The sequence below is a fragment of the Hemiscyllium ocellatum genome, chromosome 33 (assembly GCF_020745735.1).
Source record: "Hemiscyllium ocellatum isolate sHemOce1 chromosome 33, sHemOce1.pat.X.cur, whole genome shotgun sequence".
NCBI lineage: Eukaryota > Metazoa > Chordata > Chondrichthyes > Orectolobiformes > Hemiscylliidae > Hemiscyllium > Hemiscyllium ocellatum.
This window is the reverse complement of record NC_083433.1, coordinates 16,769,587-16,796,792: the sequence shown is the minus strand read 5'-3', so window position 1 is coordinate 16,796,792 and position 27,206 is coordinate 16,769,587. Positions and strand designations below refer to the sequence as shown.

Here is a 27,206-nt window from a genome sequence, read left to right as displayed (position 1 = left end):
CAATGTGGTTGACTCTGAAATGGTCTAGCAAGCCTGTCAGTTCAAGGGGCAGCTAGGGACAAGCAATAAAGGCTTGCTCAGCCAGTGATGCCCATGTCCCATGAGTGGGTTAATAAAACAACTTGTCACTGATGCCCTGTATGATAGTGAGCTGTGTGGCAGTGCCATGGGACATGAGCAAGAGTTCACTCCGACACCGTTCAGTCCTGGGCATACAGTCTGTGTCACAACAGTGGAGCTGCACGGTTCAGGCTTTGAAATGACAGAAAACAGGGGCTTCCTTCCATCACACACAGGGAGCATCCTGCCCTATCCTTGTAACCATGCATTTAGCTTGCATATCCCTGGATACAGTGGAGCAATTTCGCATGGCCAATCCACATAACCTACATGCCTTTGGACTGCGGGAGGAAACCCACACAGACACAGGGAGAATGTGCAAACTCCATACAAACAAACACCCAACGCTGGAATCGAACCCAGATCCCTGGTGCTATGAGCCAGCAGTGCGAACCACTGAGCCACCATGAAGTAATAAACTAACCTTGGTGTTAGTGTGAGACTGGTATAATTATGTTCCAACACTTCCCCTTTTCTACCTTTCTAAAACACTCCGCACTCCATCCTGACTTGGAACTATCTCATTGTACCTTCACTGGGTCAAACACTGGGAACTCCCTCCCTAATGACACAGTGGGTGCACCCATTCAATAAGGGATAAAGCAGTGGGAGAGAAAGTTAATACTTGGAAATGAATGTATTGGATGTGCTGTACTTCCATTTTGGAGTAGACTAGAGGAGTTGGACCACTATGTGTCATGCACCAGTTTTACTGGTGTTCCTACTGGTCACGACAACCTTCTCAAGGCCAGCAGGAATGGTTAATAAATACCGGTCTTGCCAGTGACACCCACATCCCGTGATTTCTTTCTTTAAATCGCTGAACTGAGAACAAGGGGCCACAGCATGAGAAACGCAGCAACAGCTATCGGCAGACTGTTTGTGCTCTCGTTCTATGTTCTTTGCAAAGTTGCAATATTTACAAACGACTAAATCAATATGAGGCAACCATCAATATGTCACAGCGTGGAACAAAAGGTCAGAGTACCTCACAGGTTTGCTAGAATGCGGCTGCACTCAGTGTTAATGTGTACCAGCAGACACTCTACCAAGTATTGTTACACTTCCTGGGGTTTGTGATGGTTAGCTCAGTTGGCTGGACTGCTGGCTTATGATGCAGAGTGACACCAACAGCATGGGTTCAGTTCCCACACCGTCTGAGGTCACCATAAAGGTCCCAGTATCTCAACTTCACCCTCACCTGAGTTTTGCTGACCCTCAGGTTAAACACCCCCTCAGTCCTGTCCCCACGAAAGAGACAGCAGCTGTCCAGGACTATGTTGACTTTACCAACTTTGAGGAAAGACTGAATAGGTTGGGCCCACTGGAAGTTGGAAGAATGAAGAGGTGATCTCATAGAAAGTTATAAGAGCTTGGAGGGGAACCAAATGTGCTGGAGAAACTCAGCCGGTCTGGCAGCAGCTGTGGAGAGAGAAAACAGAAAGTCAATGTTTCCAGTCTAGTGACCCTTCACCAAAATTGAACTGAGGAAGGGCCAGTGGATCTGAAACATTGGCTCTGTTTTCTCTCCACAGATGCTGCCAGACCAGCCAAGTTTCACCGTCACTTTCTGGTTCAGATTTCCAGCATCCTGGAATCCCCACAGTGTGAAAGCAGGCCATTCAGTCCATCAAGTTCACACTGACTTCTGAGGAGCATCCCACCAATCCTATCCCAGTAATCCCACATGGGGTATTCAGTTTATAAAAGGGGCAATCCATCTAACCAGCACATTCCTGGGCACTGTGGGGCAATTTTTATCATGGCCAATCCATCTAACCAGCACATCCCTGGGCACTATGGGGCAATTTTTAGTATGGGGGTAAAAAGTGAGGTCTGCAGATGCTGGAGATCACAGCTGAAAATGTGTTGCTGGTTAAAGCACAGCAGGTCAGGCAGCATCCAAGGAACAGGAAATTCGATGTTTCGGGCATAAGCCCTTCATCAGGAATGAGGAGAGTGTGCCAAGCAGGCTAAGATAAAAGGTAGGGAGGAGGGACTTGGGGGAGGGGCGATGGAGATGTGATAGGTGGAAGGAGGTCAAGGTGAGGGTGTTAGGCCGGAGTGGGGTGGGGGCGGAGAGGTCAGGAAGAAGATTGCAGGTTAGGAGGGCGGTGCTGAGTTGAGGGAACCGACTGAGACAAGGTGGGGGGAGGGGAAATGAGGAAACTGGAGAAATCTGAGTTCATTCCTTGTGGTTGGAGGGTTCCCAGGTGGAAGATGAGGCGCTCCTCCTCCAGCCGTCGTGTTGTTATGTTCTGCCGGTGGAGGAGTCTAAGGACCTGCATGTCCTCGGTGGAGTGGGAGGGAGAGTTAAAGTGTTGAGCCACGGGGTGGTTGGGTTGGTTGGTCCGGGCGTCCCTGAGGTGTTCTCTGAAGCGTTCCGCAAGTAAGCGGCCCGTCTCCCCAATATAGAGGAGGCCACATCGGGTGCAGCGGATGCAATAGATGATGTGTGTGGAGGTGCAGGTGAACTTGTGGCGGATATGGAATGATCCCTTGGGGCCTTGGAGGGAAGTGAGGGAGGAGGTGTGGGCGCAAGTTTTACATTTCCTGCAGTTGCAGGGGAAGGTGCCAGGAGTGGAGGTTGGGTTGGTTGGGGGTGTGGACCTGACGAGGGAGTCACGAAGGGAGTGGTCTTTGTGGAACGCTGATAGGGGAAGGGAGGGAAATATATCCCTGGTGATGGGGTCCGTTTGGAGGTGGCGGAAATGGCCAATACATCTAACCAGCACATCCCTTGGCATGATGGGCAACTTTTAGCATGGCCAATACATCTAACCAGCACATTCCTGGGCACTATGGGGCAATTCTTGGAAAGACCAATCCATCTAACCAGCACAGCCTTGGGCATTATGGGGCAACTTTTAGTATGGTTAATCTTTGGACAGTCATGATCTTACTGAATGTTGAATCAACCTCAAAGGGACGAATGGCCGATGGATCTCTGTTAATCAGAGCAAAGTCTAAAAACTAGTAACAGTCCTTTCAGAAGTGACATGAGAGAACATCCTGTGCATCAGGATGTTCGGAATTCTCTTCAACAAAATGGCAATTGAAGCTCAATCAATGGTTAATTTTAAATCTGATGGATTTTTGTAAAACTGCCAATAATCCATTCTTGCTTACATATTTGGTGGTAACGTTCCCAACTCTGGGTGTAACACGCTCGATAAAGCCATCGATGGAGCTCACATTGTGAGAGACTCCGACCATCACCTCGGACACTTTGATGGCGATGAAATCGGAGTGAGGGAACGGAAGCTCTGAGCGAGCAGCACTCCATCAGTGCTGCGAGCTTGGAGCCTGTGTGTTCATATCTCAGGATGTGAACCTCTCTGACTCCAAGCTGAGAGTGTTACCCACTCAGCCGAAGTTAGCCCCTCGTGTTAAAAGGGTTGACTGTTTGAGATCCCAAACCAGGGATTAAGCTTTCTCAGGATGACAGATCAGTGCAGAGACGGTTAAGGGAGGCAACGCTCTTGGGGGCAAATAATAGCACAGAATCTAAACATTGTTTAAAAGAGATCGAAAGTTAAAGGTCAGGACATGAAATGCATGAAACTAAACTAAGTCTCTGTTCTGTGGTTTATGTTCATGCCTGGGTGCCCTTGCACAGATGGTGCCCATCAATGCTCTCAATGTCTTTAGAGAGTGGTGGGCACTTAGGGGGTACAGAGCTTTATCTCCACCTCCAACTCCATTTTGATTCTGTCCCTTGCTACTCTCTCTCTACCTCACCCTCACTTTTAATGGTCCTGAATGGGCTTAGCGTGTAGATGTTAAATTGGCGACATGGATGCTTTATCAATGGCAGCTAGCGTTTTAAGAACGTTAATAACGACAAGGAGAAAAGTCATGGTGATTTTGGTGGTGGGAAAGTCGCTCTGTTGCATGTGATAACATTTCTGGTGTTAAAAAAAACAAACTTGGAAAGGGAATGTGCTGACCCCACAGTCCAACCAATCAGCTGCAGAAATTGTTGTTCTAGGGTGGCTCAGTGGTTAGCACTGCTGCCTCACAACGTCAAGAACCCGGGTTCGATTCCAGCCTCGGGTGACTGTCTGTGTGGGGTTTGCACATTCTTCTAGTATCTGCACGGGTTTCTTCCAGGTGCTCTGGTTTCCTCCCACAATCCAAATGATATGCAGGTTAGTGTGGATTAGCCATGCTAAATTGCCCATAGTGTCCAGGGATTGGCAGGTTAGGGTGGATTAGCCATGCTAAATTGCCCCATAGTGTTCAGGTTAGGTGCATTAGTTAAGGGTAAACGTAGGGGGCGGGGGTGGGTTACTCTTCAGAGGGTTGGTGTGGACTTGTTGGGCCAAAGGGCCTGTTTCACACTGTAGGGATTCTAAGATTTCTTGTACGCTGGTCCTGATGAGCTTTAGCTGGCAAATGTAATCACTCTTTTTAGTCATGATTTGGAGATGCTGGTATTGGACTGGGGTGTACAAAGTTAAAAATCACACAACACCAAGTTATAGTCCAACAGGTTTAATTGGAAGCACTAGCTTTTGGAGTGCCACTCCATCACCTGACAAAGGAGCAGCGCTCTGAAAGCTAGTGCTTCCAAATAAACCTGTTGAACTATAACCTGGTGTTGTGTGATTTTTAATTTTTTTTTAAGTGATGGTTTACGGAATTGGACAGGGCTCTCCTGCTGTTCAGATCGGATGTCTATTGTTTGAAAAAGATCAGGTGGCTTTTCTTCATTGAGCCAACGGCACTCTCTCAGCTGATGCCACCAGAAACCCCCCCCTACATTAACTGCCTCCCTGCTTTGGTGACATTCCCACAACAGGCATTCACCAAGCGATTCTGAATGGTAATCTCCACAAAGGGACATTGATTGTGGAAAATACTGTGGCATGTTTTCAGGTTAAAGATGCAAGGAAGATTGAGGGAATAATATTTTACATTCCGTGACCTAGATTATTGGCATTTTCAAGTGAGTACTTTTACAAAGCACAGTAAATCATCTAAGGTGCCTCAACAGCAGCATCAGCAGATAATTTGCACAGGGAAGCATAAGGAAATGTTAGGATAGGTGACAGAAAAGCCCCACAAAGCAAGTCGTCTCTTCCAAGATATTTCTAAGGTGAGAGGAAAGAGATTTAAAAAAGACATGGGAGGGGCGAATCTTTTACAAAGAGGGTGGTTTGCGGGTGGAATGAACTTCCTGAGGAAGTGGTACAACGTTTAAAAGATAAGTACCTGAATAGGAAAGGTTCAGAGGGATATGGGCCAGGAGCAGGTAGGTGGGGCTAGTTTAATTTGGGATTACGGTCAGCATGGACTGGTTGGGATCGAAAGCAGACGCTGGGAATTTGTTTCCATCAGGTGGGGATGCTAGGACCCGTGGGCACAGCCTTAGACTTAGAGGGGGTCAATTTTGAACGGAAATGAGGAGACATTTCTTCAGCCAGAGGGTGGTGGGCCTGTGGAATTCATTGCCACGGAGCGCAGTGGAGGCCGGGACGTTAAATGTCTTCAAAACAGAGATTGCTAAATTCTTAATCTCGCAAGGGATTAAGGGATACGGGGAGAGTGCAGGTTAGTGGCATTGAAATGCCCATCAGCCATGATTGAATGGCGGAGTGGACTCGATGGGCCGAATGGCCTTACTTCCACTCCTATGTCTTATGGTCTTATGGAGAGTGTGCTGCTGGAAAAGTTTAGCGGGTCAGGCAGCAGGAAAGTTGATGTTTCGGGCAGAAGCCCTTCATCAGGAATCTGTATGACTCTATAAAAGCCGGGTGTTGGGGTTCAGAGAGGGAGTCCCATCCATACCGGTCTGGCCTACATGTAACTCCAGACTCATAGCAATACGCTCGCCTCTTAACTGACCTCTGGGCAATTAGGGTTGAACAATAAATGCTGGCCCAGTCAGCAATGCTCCCACCCCATGAATAAAAGTAAAACACATGAATTTTAGAGCCAAAAGTTGAGTCTAGACAGTTCAAGACACAAGGGTGCAGTAGTGAGGGCAATGAAAAACAAGATACACAAGATCTCAAAATCGCGGAGATGGCTGAAGCTTGTGGTGCTGAGGGAAGTAGAGGTAGGGAGGAGGAGGGGAGTTAAAATTAAAGATGGGAATGTTAAAGCTGTCCATTCTGACATATCCGAACAAATCGACGTTCAATCCACAGGGAGTGAATGAAATTTGTGGAGGAATTTTCCGGTGCTCAACAACAGAAAGCAAATGGTTCCTTTACCACAATTGTTCTCGTCCACTCCGTTGCTGCAGTCCTTCAGGCCGTCGCATTCGGTGACACACAGACCGGATACAGAACACAGAACCTTGTCGGGGCAGGCTGTGACAGAGGGAGGGAAGGAGGAAGGCAGACACGTGAGCTGAGGCAGTACAGTGTCAACGGAATAATACTAGGAGAAAGTGAGGACTGCAGATGCTGGAGGTCAGAGCTGAAAAATGTGTTGCTGAAAAAGCGCAGCAGGTCAGGCAGCAACCAAGGAGCAAGAGAATCGACGTTTCGGGCATGAGCCCTTCTTCAGGAAGGGATCATTCTTCGGGGATTTCTGAAGAAGGGCTCATGCCCGAAACGTCGATTCTCCTTCTCCTTGGATGCTGCCTGACCTGCTGCGCTTTTCCAGCAACACATTTTCAGCAACGGAATAATACCTCAGGATTAACATCTCCCTCATGCTGATCTACTCAGATCCATTTGGACTCCACTTGAGCTTAGATGGTTTCCCCTCAGCCTGGCTTCTCCCCCTCCCGTCCTGTTGCCCTCTGTTTATTAACCAACCCTCCCCGCACCACCTCCAATCCACTTGTCAAAGATAAGCGTGTCCAACTTCAGCCTGTCTGACCTGAACAGGCAGGAAGAAGCCATTCACCATCCTGACTTGGAAATATATCGCCGTTCCTTCATTGTCACTGGGTCAACATCCTGGATTTCCTCCTCTAAGGGCATTGTGGGTCTGCCTACAGCATATGGACTGCAGTGATTCAAGAAGGCAGCTCACACTCTACCTTCTCAAGGGACAACTAGGGATGGGGCAATAAAGACTGGTCAGCCCCCCGCCCCACAAGAGACAGTAACAGAGAGTGGTCAACTCTGTTTTGAGATACACATTGCAATGCTATCCAATTCCCTCCTCCCCATCTTCACACTTTACCCCCTCTCCACCCCCTGACAACCTCAGCATTGGGTGCATGAAAGTCCAGCCTCAGAATGTTCTGCCCTTCCTTTAGCAAATACTTCGTTTTCTTTCATTGCTTCAGGGGCGGTTATTTATTGCCCTGTCTCTAGTTGCCCCTTGAGAAGGCGGGGGTGAGCTGCCTTCTTGAACCCACTGCAGTCCACCTGTTGAGGGTTGACCCACAATGCCCTTAGAAAGGGAATTCCTGGATTTTGACCCAGCGACTAATAAATCATCTGACTGCCTGACTGTCAATTTACTTCTCCAGCGTTCAATATTTTTCAAGTTAAATGATAATGAAGGGAAACACAGATCTATTAAGTCCTTACATCTTTATCCTCAGTTTTAATAGACTGGCAAGTCATAGATTATTAGAGGACAGAATGAGGCCCTTCAGTCCATTGTTTCCATTCTGGCCATCAAACAGCTATCTATTACTCTTCCCATTTCCCATCACTAGCCTTGTAAGCTTTGCATTTCAATTGCTCAATTAAGATTCCCTACAGCGTGGAAACAGGCCCTTTCATCCGAAGAGTAACCCACCCTAACTCATTGCCTTATGTTTGACTAATGTACCTAGCACTATGGCCAATTCATCCGGCCTACACATCTTTGGATTGTGGGAGGAAACCCATGGGGAGAATGTGCAAACTCCACAGAGGCAGCCCCCCAAGGCAGGAATTGAACCTGAGATCCTACTACTGCGAGGCAGTAATGCTAACCACTGAGCCACTATGCTGACCCAACTAAGTCCTTCTTAAATATTGTAATGGTTCCCATCTCCAGCACCCTTTCAGCCAGTGCATTCCAGCACTATCTGTGTGAAAGAATTTCTCCTCAAGTCCCTCCTGCTCCTTACCTTAACTCCGTGCACCCTGGTTATTGATCCCACCATTTCAGGGATACGTTTATTCCTACTTACCCTATCTGTGCCCCTTATAACCTTGTACACATCAGTCAGATTTCTCTGTAGCCATGTCTGCTTCAACTCCATTCTATCTAGTCTTTCTTCATCGCTGAATCGCTCCATCCCAGGCAACAACCTCTGCACCCTCTCCAGTACAATCACATCCTTCCTGTAGTATGGGGATTAGAACCACACACACAGTACTCCAGCTGGTGCCTAACCAATGTTTTGCTCACAGCGGAATTTGTCTTTAATTCCTGGAACTCACAGGCAAATTTGGTTACCTTAAAGGAAGCAATTCCCACCAAGACCTTTTGTCTTCGGGAAGTCGGTCACGACATACTAAATAAAGCTCTCGCTGGGGCCTCCTCTATTGCTCTCACTAGATCCAGCTTCTGTCCTGGAGCAAGAATTAACCCAACGCCTTCACTAAACCCCCTTAGCAAATCCACACCCTTCGTAGGAGTATGACCAAACCAAATTTAGCACCAAAACAGGTCAGGATCTGTGACAGGAGGGGTGGTGGCGTCATGGGAGAGTTTCTGTGCTTGCAATCCAGGGGCCCAAACTAAATCGTTCAGGGTCACGGGATCAAATCCCAAAACAGTAGCTGGTTGGAATTTAAATTTAAATCATAAATCAGGAATATACAGCAAGTCCCAGTGATTGGGACCATCATCAATTATCATAAACATTCATCTGGTTCACAAATACCCTTTAGGGAGGGAAATCTGCTGTCCTTACCAGGTCTGGCCTACATGTGACTCCAAACCCACAGCAATATGGCTGTCTCTTAATTGCCCTCTGGGCCATTAGGGATGGGGCAATAAACGCTGGCCTGCCCAGTGATGCCCTCATCCCATGAATCAATATGAACAAAAAGGGAAGATTCACACGTACGGTCTGACTGGTTGAAGAGGCTGTAGGAGAATTGGATTCCAGGGCCTGTGAGGGTCACTTCGGAAGTGAAGGTCACCATTGTGGTCAGCGACACGACAAAGAGTCTCTCCGCGTACGGCTGCAGCATTCTCCGCCCACACAGCCTGAGGAGAGAGGAGAAACCATGAGGAGGCCAGAACAGCGGGACAGCCTGAGGTAGGCCCAATGTCATCCTGCGCTAGTGCGCACCCCTCCATCTCTGTTTTTAAAAGTCAACCTCAGTCCTAAAGGCTGTGAGAGCCCACCCAACCCCACTATTATTTCAATGGGTACCCAATGCCCCATCACCAAAACCAAGTGCCCTGTCTCCTTGGGAACAGATTATGCTGCCAATAATCATTACCAAACTCAAGTGCGCTTCAGACACACGTAGGGAGCAGGTTACTGTTAAAAGCTGACACTTTCCATTTTGACCAGTGACCCTAAAATCAGTTATAACGATATATAACCCTTATTAACACCTAATCTACACACAGTATACCACAAATCTAAGGGGACTTGTGGTGCACTGGTACTGTCCTCATCTCTGAGCCAGGAGGCCTCGGTTCAAATCCCACCTGCTCCAGAGGTGTGTCATAACACCCCTGAATAGGTTGATTGGGAAAATACCAATGCCTGAAGCAGGGAATCTTTTTAGATTAGATTAGATTCCCTACAGTGAGGAAACAGCCCCTTGGGCCCAACAAGTCCACACTGACCCTCCGAAAAGTAACCCACTCAGACCTATTTCCCTCTAACTAATGTACCTAATGCTATGAGCATGGCCAATCCACCCAACCTACATGTCTTTGGACTGTGGGAGGAAACCCATGCAGACACAGGGAGAATTTGCAAACTCCACACAGACAGTCACCCAAGGGTGGAATCAAACCTGGGACCCTGGTGCTGTGAGGCAGCAGTGCTAACCTCTGAGCCACCGTCCTGCCCCAAAATCATATACCCCAGATAGGACTCAAACCCACAATCCCTGGCTTAGGAGGCCAATGCCTTAACCATTAGGCCACTGGGGCCCCAACATGGAGCTGAACCTTCACAGAGCTTTGGCAGTTCTTAGGGAATGCAAAGTGGAAACCTTCCAGGCAAAGTGTCTCCACTCAGGTACTAGAGCACGTTGGGATGTTAAAATCTACCATTATGCAAACCAGGAAATCTTTACGCAAACACAGTCCAACAAGAATGCAGACTCAGGAATATCGGTCATCAGTGGATTATTGTTCTCCTGCCTCTGAATCAGATCATTTTGGGATTCAGTCCGCTTTCAGGTCTCAAGTACAAAACGCAAAGCTGATTGTGTTACAGGGAGCACTGTTCCACTTCCACACAGAACATTTACCTGACTTCTCTCAGCTGCATTTTAAACATTCTCTAGTTTTGAAGAAGGGTCAAGGAAGGTTCCCTCGATCTTTAACCCTCAATTGACTGCGCCAAAATGGATGATGGGATTGCGGTAACACAGCTGTGGGAACTTGACGTGCACAAATCTGTTGCTGCATTTCCAAGCTTACAACCACAACTACAATTCAAAAAACATTTCATTCACTGTAAGGGATATCCTGAGGTCATGAAAGGTGTTAGCTAATTGCAAGGCCTTTTTTTTGGCATCAACGGTAATGGAGACCATCCTAAGGATTAGACTAATATTACCTTGAATCACAGAATCATACAGTCCAGATGAGGCCCTTTGGCCCATTGGGTCTGCACCGACAAAAGAAAACTGCTTCCTGTCCACAAACTAGCTGCTGCAGTTTCCCTACAATTGAATTGAAAAGGTCTGATGTTCAGCACTTTCGGATTCCCTGTAGAATGTAGGAAATCCTCTCATTTCTCTGTTGCCTGTAGAATTCAACATACTCATTCTCATTTCCCTACCAAACTGGCCAGAAAGAGATGTTATGACAACACCTCTGGAACAGGATGGACTTGAACCCAGGCAGGGACAGTGACTAATTACCATAAGGGCATCCAGTAATGGACGTATAGAAAGTCTTGGTAACTAGAATTGTACATTGAACATTATACACGGAGCACCATTATCAGCAAGTTCTTATTGACATGCATGTCATGTGACCTGTTATCACTTCATGTGACGTCATTAGCCATCCATTTACAGAAATAGAGTCATAGAGATATACAGCATGGAAACAGACCCTTCGGTCCAACTCGTCCATGCCGACCAGATATCTTAACCTAATCCAGTCCCAATTTCCAGCACTGGCCCATATCCCTCTAAACACTTCCTATTCATATATCCACCTGGATGCCTTTTAAATGTTGTAATTGTACCAGCCTCCACCACTTCCTCTGGCAACTCATTCCTTATACGTACCACACTCTGCATGAAAAAGTTGCACCTTAGGCTCCTTTTAAATCTTTCTCCTCTCACCCTAAACCGGTGCCCTCTAGTTCTGGACTCCCCCACCCCAGGGAAGAGACTTTGTCTATTTATCCTATCCATGCCCCTCATGATTTTATAAACCTCTATAAGGTCACCCCTCAGCCTCCGACGCTCCAGGGAAAATAGCCCTAGCCTATTCAATCTCTCCCCATAGCTCAAATTGTCCAACCTTGGCAACATCCTCATAAATCTTTTCTAAACCCTTTCAAGTTTCACAACATCCTTCTGATAAGAAGGAGACCAGAATTGCACACAATATTCCAAAAGTGGCTGATCCAATGTTCTGTAGCAGCCATAACATGACCTCCCAACTCCTATACTCAAATGCTCTGCCCAATAAAGGAAAGTGTACCAAACGCCTTCTTCACTATCCTATCTACCAGTGACTCTACTTTCAAGGAACTACACTCCAAGGCCTCTTTGTTTATTACCAAACTGTCTTACAGAGGGGTTGGCAATAATTAAGGAAGGGAACAGTGGAGGATGAAAAATTAAAATGCTTTTGCACTTACTTCCTGTTTTGTATCTTCCACTGGCCCTGGAAGCAAGGTTTAGTGAAGGTTGGTGTGTCCAGTTCATAACCGTCAAACCACAGTGTGATTCCATAGTCCAGGGATGGTACCTGTGGATGAGATGGGAGATATTACAGGAAGACTAAATTGAGGCACTGTTACTCTGCAACTGCACAAAGCCATAACTAAACCCCATCTGGTATTACAGAGAGCAGTTCTAGTTTCTTGAGATGGATATATTGGCCTTGGATGGAGTGCATCACCAATTTACCAGAATGACTCATTCTGGAAGCAGATGAAACAAATGAAGATGTATTCCCTGGAATGTTGGAGGCTATGGGATGATTTGATTGAGGTTTCCAAGATGTTAAGAGTGGCAAATAGAGAGGTGGAAGAAACTACTTCAGAGTTAGGAAGCTAGGATGAGAAGGATCAAGACTGTGCAATTGTATCACGCAGTTTTGAAAGAAATTGGGACTTTTTTCACTTGAGTGTAGGAGATTAAGCGGTGACCTTATAGAGGTTTATAAAATCATGAGGATCATAGATAAAGTGAACGGCCGATGTCTTTTCCCTAAGGTGGGGCATTTCAAGACTAGGGGAGTGTATTTTTAAGGTGAAAGGAGAAAGATTTAAAAAAGACATGGGGGCAACCTTTTTACACAGAGAGTGGTTCGTGTGTGGAATGAACTTCCAGACAATGTAGTGGATGCAGGTACAGTTACAATATTTAAAAGATATTTGGATAAGTACATGAATAGGAAGGGGTTGGAGGGATATGGGTCAAGCGCAGGCAGGTGGGACTAGTTTAATTTGGGATTATGGTCAACATGGAATGGTTGGACTGAAGGGTCTGTTTCTGTGCTGTATGATTCGAGGACACTGTGGCTATTCAGTCTGCGAAACCCTGAGATCAGGTGCCATATAAATGTAATGCTTTCTGCAGAATCGTACCTGAAGTCTAAGTATATTCCACATCAATGCAGCCTGAGATTGTCCCAAATCACTTTGCGGCCAATCCTTCATATCGAACTATTGTAGCACATTAACAGCACCGAGATAACCTATTTTAGTGAAGTATTTTGAGGGATTATTTTTGCCCTGGACAATGGGAGGAGAAATAGTAAAGGTTGCCTTTTATGTCTAACAGAGGTGGGGTGACGACCTCAGTTTAATTTCTCATTGGAAAAACAAAAGTTTCAGACGATGCAGCTCTCCCTCAATACTGTGATGGGAGTGTCAGCCTGGATTGTGTTCTCGAAAGGGATGAGCTGATAGAGTCATAGAGGTCTACAGCAGGAAAACAGGCCCTTCGGCCCAACTGGCCCATGACACCCAGTTTAAACTAGTCCCATTTGCCTGCGTTTGGTCCATATCCTTCCATATCTATCCCATCCATGCACCTGTCTAAATGTTTCTTAAATGACAAAATGATACTTGTCATTCCAGACACGCTCTGGGAGAAAATTGCCCCTCTGGACCCTTTTGTATCTTTCCCCTCTCACCTTAGATCCATGCCCTCTTTAGATTCTCCTACCATGGGGAAAAACCTGTTGGTTTATCTAATTTATCTCCGATTCTCGTGATTTTATCGACCTCTATAAGGTCACTTCTCAGTCTCCTACACTGCAGGGAAAAATGTCCCAGCCTATCCAAACTCTCCTTATAGCTCCAACCTGCCAAGTTCAAGTAGCATCCTAGTCAAGCTTTTCTGCATTCTTTCTAGTTTAATAATATCTTTTCTACAGGAGGGTGATCAGAACTGTGAATGTGGCCTTGCTCACGTTGATTTATAAATTCATGAGGGGCATGGGTTGGGTGAATAGTCAGGGTCTTTTCCCCAGGGGAGGGGAGTCCCAAAACTAGAGAACATCGGTTTAGGGTGAGAGGGGAAAGATTTAAAGAGACCTGAAGGGTAACATTTTCACGCAGAGGGTGGTGCGTTATGGAATGAGCTGCCAGAGGAAGGCTGGTACAATTACAACATTTAAAAGGCATCTGGATGGGTACATGAATCGGAAGGGTTTGGAGTGTTATGGGCCAAATGGTGGAAAATGGGACTGGATTAATTTAGGATATCTGGTCAGCATGGACCTGTTGGACTGAAGGGTCTGTGTCCATGCTGCACAGCCCTATGACTCTCTCTGACTCAGAGGCGAGAGAGCTACCCACTGACCAAGGTTAATGTTGATGCTTTTATCATGAAACTTGCGATGTGAGAAACAAGATCTGTTTTAAAATTAGTAGCATCCCCACACTGTACTCACAGTGAAATGCCAGGTACACTCTGTGTGGGGCGGATAGTAACTGGGGAAAAATGGTGTGCTCGCATTTCCTTGGATGTTCCAACCTTCTGTCAATGTGATATTCCTGGAACAGTCTGGAATTAAAAGTGACAAAGGTTTAAATCGCACAGCTCATCTGCAGATGTTCAGGACAACATCAAGAACTTCCCATGTCAGATATATCATCTCCCGACAGAGTTCTACATTGTTTTAAAACAAACACAGCTCTGTTGCCTCACAGCACCAGGGTCCCTGGTTCGATTCCAGCCTCGGCCGAAGGTCTGTGTGGAGTTTGCACATTCTCCCCGTGTCTGTGAGAGTTTCCTCCGGGTGCTCCGGTTTCCTCCCACAGTCCAAAGACGTGCAGGTTAGGGTGGATTAGCCATGCTAAAGTGTAGGCTAAGTGGGTTGGCCATGGGAAATGAGGTTACAGGGATATGCTGTAGCGGAGGGGGTTATGGTTGGGATACTCCTCAAAGGGTCAGTTCAGACTCATTGGGCTGAATGGCCTCTTTCTGCTCTGTAGGGATTCAATGAAATCTCTGAACACAAAGACATTTCTCTTATCTTTGCCATTAATCTCTCAGTTACAATTTTACATTGTTCCTTACTCCCTGACCGATGATGTCACTGGAAGGCGGCCATTTTATGTGATCCACACAGTTGATCGACTACGAAATGGTGGGCAGGTTGATAGCTGCTCCATTTGGTAACACTGAAGGGAGAGATGTCCTGTGCCTTTGCGTATTTGATGCCTCTGACCCACCCTGAGGGTTGAGTTATTTGTCCCAAGTGTCTCCAAGAGCTGCCCCTAATGACTCCCCTCCCCTTCAGTGACCACCCACAATCCAGCTTTCTCCATTTTCTGTCACACAGATCGGAATCAGGAGCTTTGGCTGAGGCTTGAAGTGTGCGTTGGGCCCTGATTCTCTTACCGAGCATCGGCATGGCCTGTGCAGTTAGCCGAAATGGGTCGTAGTAACTGTACTGTCCTTGCCTCCATATGATTGACATCACATTGGAGGATGAGAATATTTCCACCACTGGTTCTTGCCAGCTGCACTTGTAGATTCTGGAACCGAGAGAGAGAGAGAGAGAGAAAGAATTGTGTCAATGTAATGGGTAGAGAGGACACCATCGGGAATGGGATCAAATAGCTTATGATTGCCCCATCCATTCACAAGATTCAACAGGATTACACACAGAATTGTAGAAAGCAGAAACATAATCAGGCCATCCAATATAATCAAGGCTGATTATCCCACAAGATAAATGCTGCAGAAACAGGTTATTCAGCAGAATCAGTCTATGTCAACATTCATTGTCTAATCATAGAATCCCGACTGTCCTGATAAAGGCCATTCAGTAAGATCCAGATCAATCTGCACCAACCCACCTTGGTTCCCTTACCCTTATTAACCTTAGCTAGCCTGGCAATCCTCAGGGTAGCGTCCTAGGCCCAACCATCTTCAGCTATCTCAACCTCCATCATAATATCTGCAGTGGGGACCTTCTCTGATGATTGCACAATGTTCAGGATCATTCGCAACTCCTCACATACTGTGACAGTCTGTGTCCATATGCAACAAGACCTGGAGTGATCCAGGATTGGATTGGTTAATAACAAGTGACCTTTGTATCACACAAATGTCTGCCATTGACCATCTCCAATAAGAGAGAGTCTAGCCATTGCCCCTTGACATTCAATGGTGTTGCCATCACCGAATCTCCCACAATCAACATTCTGGGGGTTAATCTTGATCAGAAACTTGACTGGACTCACCATATAAATACAACAGCTTGCGAGAGCAGGTCAGAGGCCAGGAATCCTGCTGCTCCCGACTCCCCAGATCCTATCAACTGTCCACAAGGCACAAGTCAGGGGGTGTGATGGAGTACTCCTCACTTGTCTGGATGGATGCAACTCCAACAACACTCAAGAAGCTCAACACCATCCAGGACAAAGCAGCTTGCTTGTTTGGCACCACATCTACCAGCATCCACTCCCTTACATTGATGCTAAGCAGCCTTGTGCACCATCTACAAGATGCACTACAGAAATCCACCAAAGATGATCCTTCCAAGCCCACAACCTCTCCCACCTAGAAGGACAAGGGCAGCAGATACACGGGAAAACCACTCCCTCCAAGTTCCCCTCCAAGCCTCTCACCCTCCTGACTTGGAAATATATCGCCATTCCCTCACTGTCGCTAGGTCAAAATCCTGGAATTCCCTCCCCAACGGCATTGTGGGTATCCTGACAGCACGTGGACTGCAAAGGCTCAAGAAGGCAGCTCCCTTCTCAAGGACAACTCGTGAGGGGCACACCCATAACCCATGAAGTGATAAAAAAGATCAATTTTAGATTTGAAACTGAAGACTGACACTCATTGTTTTATGTTTAGGGATGGTACTTCCAGAGAGACAACACCTTTGGCATAAAGAAGTCACGACCAACTCTAATTTTAAAGACTGCCTCCCACCCCCTTTAGGATCTGGTCTACTGCCCTCATAACCCCTTTGCTTCCTGGTATATCAGGCTTTTATAAAGATCTGTCTTTATGGGGTTTTTGCTCACATAGCGACCAGGAAAGGCCGTGATGCCTCAGGTACACGTGAGGGGAAGACAAATACTCACGATGTCAAGAGTGTGTGGCCACTGGTTGCCACCTCGTTGTAGACTGCGATCCAATCACTGCAGCCAATGAGTACCCATTCAACCTTCAGTTTAATCAGGAGCCCGGGTGGGCCTTGCAGGTGCCAGTAGCAACTCTTGGTGTCCGACTCCGGCCCTTTGAGTACTGTGCTTTGGTCAGCGCTGACATAGCTATAACTGTGACAATCTGAAGGAAGCAAGACACACAAGAAACCATCAGTCCTTGAGGATTTGATTTATTTCTGCCACATGTTCCGAGGTACAGTGAAAAGTATTGTTCCACATGCAATTCAGGCAAACCATACCTTACATAAGTACATCAGGGTAATAGAACAGAATGCAGAATATAGTGTTACAGCCACAGAGAAGGTACAACAGAAAGATCAACTCTAATATATGAGAGGTCCATATATAAGTCTGATTACAGTGGGGAAGAAGCTGTTCTTGAATCTGTTAGTACTTGTTTTCAAACTTCAGTATCTTCTGCCCAATGCAGAAGAGAGTATAACTGGGGTTCTGATTGCTCTGTTAGAGGAAGGATTTTATTAAACTGCAGAGGGTTCTGATAAGATTTACCAGGATCTTGCCAGGAATGGAGGGTTTGACTCATAAGGAGAGGCTGGGACTTTTTTCACGGGAGTGTGGGAGGTTGAGGGGTTATCTCATAGAGGTTTACAAAATCATGGGGGGCATAGACGAGGTAAACAGCAAGATTATGTTGGTTGCTTTCCTGAGGCAGTGGGAAGTGTAGATGGAGTCAATGGATGGAAGATGGTTTTGTGTGATGGAGTGTTCACAGCCCTCTATACTTTCTAATGGTCCTGGGCAGAGCAGTTGCCTTACCAAGCCGTGATGCATCCAGATAGAATGCTTGCTATGGTGCATCTATCAAAATTGGTAAGAGTGATTGCGGACATGCCGAAAATCCTTTCTGAGGCGAGTATTGCATCAATCTCATGATTGCCTAAGACCATAAGACATAGGAGTGGAAGTAAGGCCATTCGGCCCATCGAGTCCACTCCGCCATTCAATCATGGCTGATGGGCATTTCAACTCCACTTAATCGCATTCTCCCCGTAGCCCTTAATTCCTTGTGACATCAAGAATTTATCAATTTCTGCCTTGAAGGCATTTAGCGTCCACTAGAGGCGCAATTTAGTGAAAAAAAACCCATAAATTATACTTGGAACTGAAAACATTCTGAAGAAGGTCCATACCGGACTCGAAATGTTAATTCACTTTCTCTGTCCACAGATGCTACCAGACCTGCTGAGTTTCTCCAGCACCTTCTGTTTTGTTGTAAATCTTTAGCATCCTATTTTTTTCTCTCTTCACTTGTGGGACATGAACGTTGCCTGTCCCTGTGAACTGCTGCAGGCATGATGCACAGAATGGTCTCCTTCTGTTCCATAACAATTCTGTGATTCTTTTACACCTCAAGTGAACAGGCTTGGTCTAACTTCACACCCGCAAGGCCACACCTCCGACAGTGCTGCACTCCCTTGACATTACACTGGAGTCATAGAGCCCTATATCATGGAAACTTAGTCCAACTTAGTGCATGCCGACCATAATCCCAAACTAAACCAGTACCATCTGCCTACTGTTGGCCCATCTCCTTCCAACCCTTTCCTATTCATGTACTCATCCAAATGTCTTGTAACTGTACCTGCATTCACCACTTCCTCACAACGTTCATTCCACACACCATCTGTATAAATAAGTTGCCCCTCATGTCCTTTTTAAATCCTCTCCTCTCACCTTAAAAATATGACCGCTAGTTTTGAAGTCCCCCACCTTCGGGAAAACCCTTTGCTGTTTACCTTATCCATGCCCCTCATGAACCTCTATGAGGTAAGCCCTCAACCTCCCACGCTCCAGCGAAAAAAGTCCCAGCTCTCCACATAACTCAAACCCTCCATTCCTGGCAACATCCTGGCAAATCTTATCAGAACCCTCTCCAGTTTAATAAAATCCTTCCTATAACAGAGTGACCACAATTACACACAGCACTCCAGAAGAGACCTTACCAACTTCCTGTACAACCTCAACATACAACCCCTATACTCAAAGGTCTGAGCAATGAAGGCGAGTATGCTAAATGCCTTCTTATCTAGCCTGTCTACCTGCGACGCAAATTTCAAAGAATTAATTACTGCAACATTTCCTGGTGGAACTTAATGCTCAGAGATGGGCGTGGTGCCTGTGACTGCTGAGGCTGAGCCAGGACCTGGGGGATGGCAGGGTCACCCAGGGAGGTTACAAAAGGCTTATTGCTGGAGTATCAGCTCAGCTTGAAGTGTCATAGTCATAGAGATGTACAGCACGGAAACCGACCCTTCGGTCCAACCCGTCCATGCCGACCAGATGTCCCAACCCAATCTAGTCCCACCTGCCAGCACCCGGCCCATATCCCTCCAAACCCTTCCTATTCATATACCCATCCAAATGCCTCTTAAATGTTGCAATTGTACCAGCCTCCACCACTTCCTCTGGCAGCTCATTCCAGACACATACCACCCTCTGTGTAAAAACATTGCCCCTTAGGTCTCTTTCATATCTTTCCCCTCTCACCCTAAACCTATGCCCTCTAGTTCTGCACTTCCTGATCCCAGGGAAAAGACTCTGCCTATTTACCCTATCCATGCCCCTCATAATTTTGTAAACCTCTATAAGGTCACCCTTCAGCCTCCAACGCTCCAGGGAAAACAGTCCTAGCCTGTTCAGCCTCTCCCTATAGCTTAAATCCTCCAACCCTGGCAACATCCTTGTAAATCTTTTTCTGAGTCCTTTCAAGTTTCGCAACATCTTTCCGATAGGAAGGAGATCAGAATTACACGCAATATTCTAACAGTGGCCTAACCAATGTCCTGTACCGCCGCAACATGACCTCCCAACTGCTGTTGTAGAGATCTACAGCACAGAAAAAGGCCCTTTGGCCCATTGAGTCTGTGCCAGTCCAAAACAACCACCTAACCCTATTTTCTAGCACTTGAATGCTTTGGGATCACCAAGTGTGCATCTAAATACTTCTCCGAGAGTTTCTGCCTTCTATCTCCCTCACAGCCAGGAAGCTCCAGATTCCCACCAACCCCTGGGTGAAACAAAAGCTCCTCCCATCCCCTTCAGCCTCCTCACGCTGGCCTTAATATCAGTGCTGCCTGGTCATTGATCCTCCTGTCAAGGAGAAAACATCCTTCCTGTCTACCCTGTCTATGCCCCTCATAATTTTATCCAGCTTAGTCATGTCTCCCCTCAGTCTCCTCCACTCTGAGGAAGACAATTCCAGTCTGTCCAATGTCCCTCCAAGTTTTCAGCCCAGGCAACATCCTGGTAAAATCTCGTCTGCACCCCTCTCCCAGTGCTATCACATCACTCCAGTAATGTGGATTCCGGAATGCACACAGTACTCTAGCTGTGATCTCACCAATATTTTATACAGGTAAAAAATGAGGTCTGCAGATGCTGGAGATCACAGTTGAAAATGTGTTGCTGGTTAAAGCACAGCAGGTCAGGCAGCATCCAAGGAATAGGAAATTCGACGTTTCGGGCATAAGCCCTTCATCTATGCCCGAAACGTCGAATTTCCTATTCCTTGGATGCTGCCTGACCTGCTGTGCTTTAACCAGCAACACATTTTCAACATTTTATACAGCTCCAGAATAGCCTCCCTGCTTTTAAACTCGGTCTCTCAGTGAATGAAGTCAAGAATCCCATTTGCCCATCATCAAGTTGTAAATTATAAGTTGTGTTGTAACTCAATACAACATAGAACTCCATTACCTGTTGCTGCCGTCAATATTTTCAAATCTTTTCTTGACATTTCTGTAAAATGAAGAAAAAGACAAAGATTATTAAAGTCAGTGCCTTTTTTGTAAACAGTGGAGGCAACAGAGGATAATGCTTGCTGCCAGAGAGAAAATCCTGGAGTGACTATTCGTTTCAGTCTTAAAGGGAGCCTCCAAAAACAACAACTTGCATTTATGCAGCGTCTTTAAGATGTTGCTGAATGTGAGAAACGTTGGTGAAGATTTTCTTTCTTACATTCATGAATGCATTATGACAATATCTCAGCCAAATCAGAGTCAACTTGCCAACCAATCAACATCCCTTTCTCCTTAGTAGAAATTCTTGTGATCATTTGAAATTTGGCATTCTTGCATTGATCCTGACAAGTGTAAGATGAAAACCTTCAAGACTCAAGTTCTGCATCACCAAACCTCATGACAGATATCTTGAAGAAGATTATTGAAAATAAGTTAATGCTGAGCCACAGAAGGTGCTGTTAGGACAGGGGACTAAAATACTGGTCAAAAACATGATTTTAAAGGAACAACTTTAGGCATGTGTGAGATTGAGAAGTGAAGTGGTTTAGGATGGGAATTCCAATCCTCAATACCCACGTACCTTAGGTCATGACTGGTCCATTTGAATGGATGACATATGATCATGGGCCAGAGAAAGTTAACTCAAAGTGATAATTTCAGATTTTTTTTATTCACTCACAGAATGAGAATATCTCTGCTTAGGACAACATTTCTTGCCCGTCCTAGCAGGCAGTTATGAGTCAACCACATCACTGTGGGTCTGGAGTCACATGTAGGTCAGACCAGGTAAAGATGTCTAAAGGACATTAGTGAACCAGATGGGTTTTTCCAACAATGGATTCATGGACTTCAAATGAACTCAAATTTCACCACCTACTGGGGCAGGATTTGAATCCAGGTCCCCATATCAGTACCTGGGTCTCGAGATTAACAGTCCAGTGATAATACCACTCGACTATCACCTCCTTGCTCTAGGGGGATAGCTAGGGAAGGGAGAGAGAGTCTAAGTTCAGTGTTGGCATGAATTCATTTGGGACTGAATTTGTCGATTGTTTCAACACAGGTATAATTTTCCAACACCAACAATCTGACAATGATTTCACATATGCAATATTAAATCAACGTTAAGTAAAACCTCCTATTATGTTTAAACCTTTGTTTTTCTTGCACAATATATTCTTCATTACATTTTGTTTCTCATTGTTCGATTGTTTTAGGTTTTTCTTGATAATTATTTTAGAGATATTTATGAGGCACATTGCTAGTGTGTATCCTCCCAGGTGACAGCAACAGGCAGTCTTTCATCACCAAGGGGATGACTGGTAACTGGAACCCAGTGTTGGGGAGAGTAGTTGAGTGTAACAGACAGAGCTCATATGCAAAACAACCACTGAACATTTGTAAGCAATCATACTGATTTGTTTGTTTGGAAACAAGGTAGATGTGAATATACAGATTCTAACTGAATCGTAGAATGTCATCAAGCTGCTGAATGGCTATCATTTGACCTTACAGCTTCATATTTCTACCTCAATTCTGTCTCCTGATGCCCGATTGAAAGCAATGTGCTTCAGTCTCTGATTAAAACCTAAATCTATGGTTAGGGTGGAGGAGTATGGGTGTTGAGAAGTCTTGTTAAGGTTGTACAAGACATTAGTGAGGCCTCTTCTGGAGTACTGTACCCTGTTCTGATCGTCCTGTAATAGAAAGGATATTATTAAGCTGGAGAGGGTTCAGAAAGGATTTACCAGGATGTTGCCAGAAATAGAGGATTTGGATTGTATAGAGGCTTCAGAGACATAAAGTCATAGAGATGTACAGCATGGAAACAGACCCTTCAGTCCAACCCATCCATGCCGACCAGATATCCCAACCCAATCTAGTCTCACCTGCCAGCGCCTGGCCCAGATCACTCCAATTCCTATTCATATACCCATCAAAATGCCTCTTAAATGTAGCAATTATACCACCACATCCTCTGGTAACTCATTCCACACAGGTACCACCCTCTGTGTGAAAAAGTTGCCCCTTAGGTCTCTTTTATATCTTTCCCCCCCTCACCCTAAACCTATGCCCTCTAGTTCTGAACTCCCTGACCCCAGGGAAAATACGTTATCTATTTATCCAATTCATGCCCCTCATAATTTTGTAAACCTCGATAAGGTCACCCCTCAGCCTCTGATGCTCCAGGGAAAACAGCCCCAGCCTGTTCAGCCTCTCCTTGTAGCTCAGGTCCTCCAACCCTGGCAACATCCTTATAAATCTTTTCTGAGCCCTTTCAAGTTTCACAACATCTTTCAGATAGGAAGGAGATCAGAATGGCACACAATATTCCAACAGTGGCCTAACCAATATCCTATACAGCCGCAACATGACCTCCCAACTCCTGTACTCAATACTCTGACCAATAAAGGAAAGTATACCAAACGCCTTCTTCACTATCCTATCGACCTGCGACTTCACTTTCAAGGAGCTTTGAACCTGCATTCCAAGGTCTCTTTGTTCAGCAACATTCCCTAGTACCTTACCATTAAGTGTATAAATCCTGCTAAGATTTGCTTTCCCAAAATGCAGCACCTCGCATTTATCTGAATTAAACTCCATCTACCATCTGGTCCAGATCCTGTTGTAATCTGAGGTAACCCTCTTCGCTGTCCACTACACCTCCAATTTTGGTGTCATCTGCAATCTTACTAATTGTACCTCTTATGCTCGCATCCAAATCATTTATGTAAATGACAAAAAGTAGAGGGCCCAGCACCGATCCTTGTGGCACTCCACTGGTCACAGGCCTCCAGTCTGAAAAACAACCCTCCACCACCCTCTGTCTTCTACCTTTGAGCCAGTTCTGTATCCAAATGGCTAGTTCTCCCTGTATTCCGTGAGATCTAACCTTGCTCATCAGTCTCCCATGGGGAACCTTGCCGAACGCCTTATTGAAGTCCATATAGATCATATCGACTGCTCTGCCCTCAATCACCTTTGTTACTTCTTCAAAATCTCAATCAAGTTTGTGAGACATGATTTCCCACGCACAAAGCCATGTTGACTATCCCGAATCAGTCCTTGCCTTTCCAAATACATGTACATCCTGTCCCTCAGGATTCCCTCCAACAACTTGCCCACCTATGAGGTCAGGCTCACCGGTCTATAGTTCCCTAGCTTGTCTTTAGCGCCCTTCTTAAACTGTGGCACCACGTTTGCCAACCTCCAGTCTTCTGGCACCTCACCTGTGACTATCGATGATACAAAAATCTCAGCAAGAGGCCCAGCAATTCACTTCTCTAGCTTTCCCCCTTAGGTCCCTTTTAATATTTCCCCTCTCACTCTAAATCTATGCCGTCTACTTCTAGTCTCCCCCCACCTTAGGGAAAAGACTTTGTCTATTTATCCTATCCATGCCCCTCATTACTTTATAAATCTCTATAAGGTCACCCCTCAGTCTCCGACGCTCCAGGGAAAACAGCCCCAGTCTATTCAGCCTCTCCCTATCGCTCAAATCCTCCAACCTTGGCAACATCCTTGTGAATCTTTTTTGAACCCTTTCAAGTTTCACAACATCCTTCGTATGGGGGGAGACCAGAATTGCACACAATATTCCAAAAGTGGTCTAACCAATGTCCTGTACAGCCGCAACATGACCTCCCAATTCCTATACACAATACACTGACCAGTAAAGGAAAGCATACCAAACACTTTCTTCGCTATTCATTGCTTCACTACCTATTGTTTTGCAAGAGAATGTGGTTTATTTCTTTTCTGTAACTGTATAAAAGTTATAGCAACTAAAGGGGGTGTAGGTGCAGAGGGAGCTGGGTACACATATGTGCAGATCATTGAAGGAGGCAGTAGAAGTGGGGAGAGCAGGAAATAAAGCAGACAAGTCCTGGGCTTTATTAATAGGGCAAATTGTACAAGAGTGGGGAGGTCATGTTGAATTTGTGCAAGATCATTGCTTAACTTCAGCTGGAGTCTTGTGTATAGTTGTGGGCCACACTAGGATGTGGTGAGAGAAAGTGCAGAAATGAATTTACAGGATTGGTCCCAGGAATGAGAAACCACAGCTCTGGGGACAGATTGAAGAAGGTGAGACTGTCGTCCTTGGAAAGAAGGAGGCTGAGAGGAGATCCAATTGAGGCTTCCAACATTGAGCGCATCCTGGTCAGTGCAGATCGGGTGTTTCTGCTAGTGAAAAAAACAAGAGTGTAATGGCACAGATTGAAAATGATGTGTAAATGAAACAAGGGTGACGTGAGGGAAAACAAAACTCTCTCACACAGTTAGGGTCTGAAACGCGCTGCCTGGAAATGTGGTGGAAGGATCTATTGAGGCATTCAGGAGGGTATTGGTGATTATTCGCATAGAAATGGTGTACAGGCATGTGAAGAAAAGGTAGGAAGTTAACACTAGGGGATAGAACTAGTGCAGGAACGATGGATTGAATGGCCTCCTGCTACACTATGATCTGTGATTAACTCTGGGACATATGAACTGTTACTAAGAAGAGGGAAGGAAGACATGTCAGTATGAGGCCACCATCTGCCAAACTCTAACTGCTCATTGCTTCACACATTCGCGACATTATCTCTCAGAGAAAGGGAAGTGTCAGTTTAATTCAGATCAACACTTATGCATCCATTACCTTATACAATACAAACATCATCAGAGAACTTTCCAAACTGTATAGAATATATTGAATCCCTACAGCATAGAGAGGCGCCATTAGGCCCATTGAGTTTGCATTGACCCTCCAAAGAGCATCCCATCCAACCCTTATTAACTGCCACCTTGGGAATAAAATGAGGAGATGAATCCGGAAAGCGCACATCATATTTTGTTGCATGTTTCTGGATTTCTCCCCCTGGGCAATTTCCCATGGCCAATCCACCTAGCCTGTACATCTTTGGACTGTGGGAGGAAACCCAAACTCCACACAGACAGTCACCCGAGGGTGGAATTGAACCCAGGTCCCTGGTGCTGTGAGGCAGCAGTGCTAACCACCGAGCCACCATGCCACCCGGGGAGACACTGCGACAATGGCAAGGTCCTGACAACAGAGTGGAGATGGACTGCGGCTCGATGATGCTACATTAGGGAGACATTCCAAAGTTTGGCTTGAATTGCCTGGCGAGAACGAGAAACAAATGCTGCACTTCCTGTCTGGAGGTTTCGTATCATGTTCCAGTTTATAAAATCATGGATAGCATAAATAGAAAGGTCTTTTCCCTGGGGTGGGGGAGACCAGAACTAGGGGAGAGGGGAAAGATATGAAAGGGACAACCATTCCACACGGAGGGTGATGCGCATATGGAATGAGCAGCCAGAGGAAGTGGTGGAGGCTGGTACAATCTAAAAGGCATCTGGATGGGTATATAAATAGGAAGGGTTTAGAGGGGAATGGGCCAAGTGCTGACAAATGGGACTAGATTAAGTTGGGATATCTGGTTGGTATGGATGAGTTGGACTGAAGGGTCTGTTTCCGCGCTGCATAACTATGACTCCAAGAGGCATTGAGGAAAGCAGATTTAATAGGCCAAATGCCACTTTTCCCCATTGCATGGCTCCTGGTTTTTCGGAGGCACTCTTTGGACTAGCAAGCTTTGATCTCAAAGAAATACAAACAGAGGTATGGACTCAGGCATAACTTCCTCAGATTGTGAAGGGGAAGAGAGAAATGCACATTTGTTGGACGAGCAAAAGGGTGAAAGGAATAAGCTGAAAATGTGTTGCTCGAAAAGCGCAGCAGGTCAGGCAACATCCAAGGAACAGGAAATTCGACGTTTCGGGCATAAGCTCTTCTTCAGGAATGAGGAAAGTGTGCCCAGCAGGCTAAGATAAAAGGTAGGGAGGAGGGACTTGAGGGAGGGGCAATGGAGATGCGATAGGTGGAAGGAGGTCAAGGTGAGGGTGTTAGGCCAGAGTGGAGTAGGGGCGGAGAGGTCAGGAAGAAAATTTCAGGTTAGGAAGGCGGTGCTGAGTTCGAGGGATTCGACTGAAACAAGGTGGGGGGAGGGGAAATAAGGAAACTGGAGAAATCTGAGTTCATCCCTTGTGGTTGGAGGGTTCCCAGGCGGAAGATGAGGCGCTCTTCCTCCAACCGTCGTGTTGTTATGTTCTGGTGATGGAGGAGTCCAAGGACCTGCATGTCCTTGGTGGAGTGAGAGGGGAGTTAAAGTGTTGAGCCACGGGGTGGTTGGGTTGGTAGGTGAAAGGAATAAATCTGAGCCAGTGAGAGGGAAATGGGAATGAGAGGAAATCTCTCAGCTTCTTTGAGTCCGAACAGTTCAATCAGGGCTGACCCGTGTCTTAATTTATATTCCCCACCTCATCACTGTAATTAATATCCTTGATTTACAGACAGCTGTCACAAACCACGCTTTGAAACAAAATGACAT

General features: G+C 46.0%; 1 protein-coding gene across 1 annotated transcript in view; it reads right to left on the bottom strand.

Annotated features, from left to right (window-relative positions):
• LOC132831221 (transmembrane protease serine 6) overlaps window positions 1-27,206 on the bottom strand; it is an 83,905-nt gene that overhangs the window by 17,377 nt on the left and 39,322 nt on the right. The window contains exons 6-12 of the mRNA XM_060849231.1: window positions 20,768-20,809; window positions 16,967-17,171; window positions 15,264-15,400; window positions 14,311-14,423; window positions 12,044-12,153; window positions 9,098-9,240; window positions 6,342-6,440 (exon numbers count right to left, since the gene is read on the bottom strand). Coding sequence (XP_060705214.1) covers window positions 6,342-6,440; window positions 9,098-9,240; window positions 12,044-12,153; window positions 14,311-14,423; window positions 15,264-15,400; window positions 16,967-17,171; window positions 20,768-20,809 — 849 coding nt within the window. The remainder of the gene's footprint in view (window positions 1-6,341; window positions 6,441-9,097; window positions 9,241-12,043; window positions 12,154-14,310; window positions 14,424-15,263; window positions 15,401-16,966; window positions 17,172-20,767; window positions 20,810-27,206) is intronic.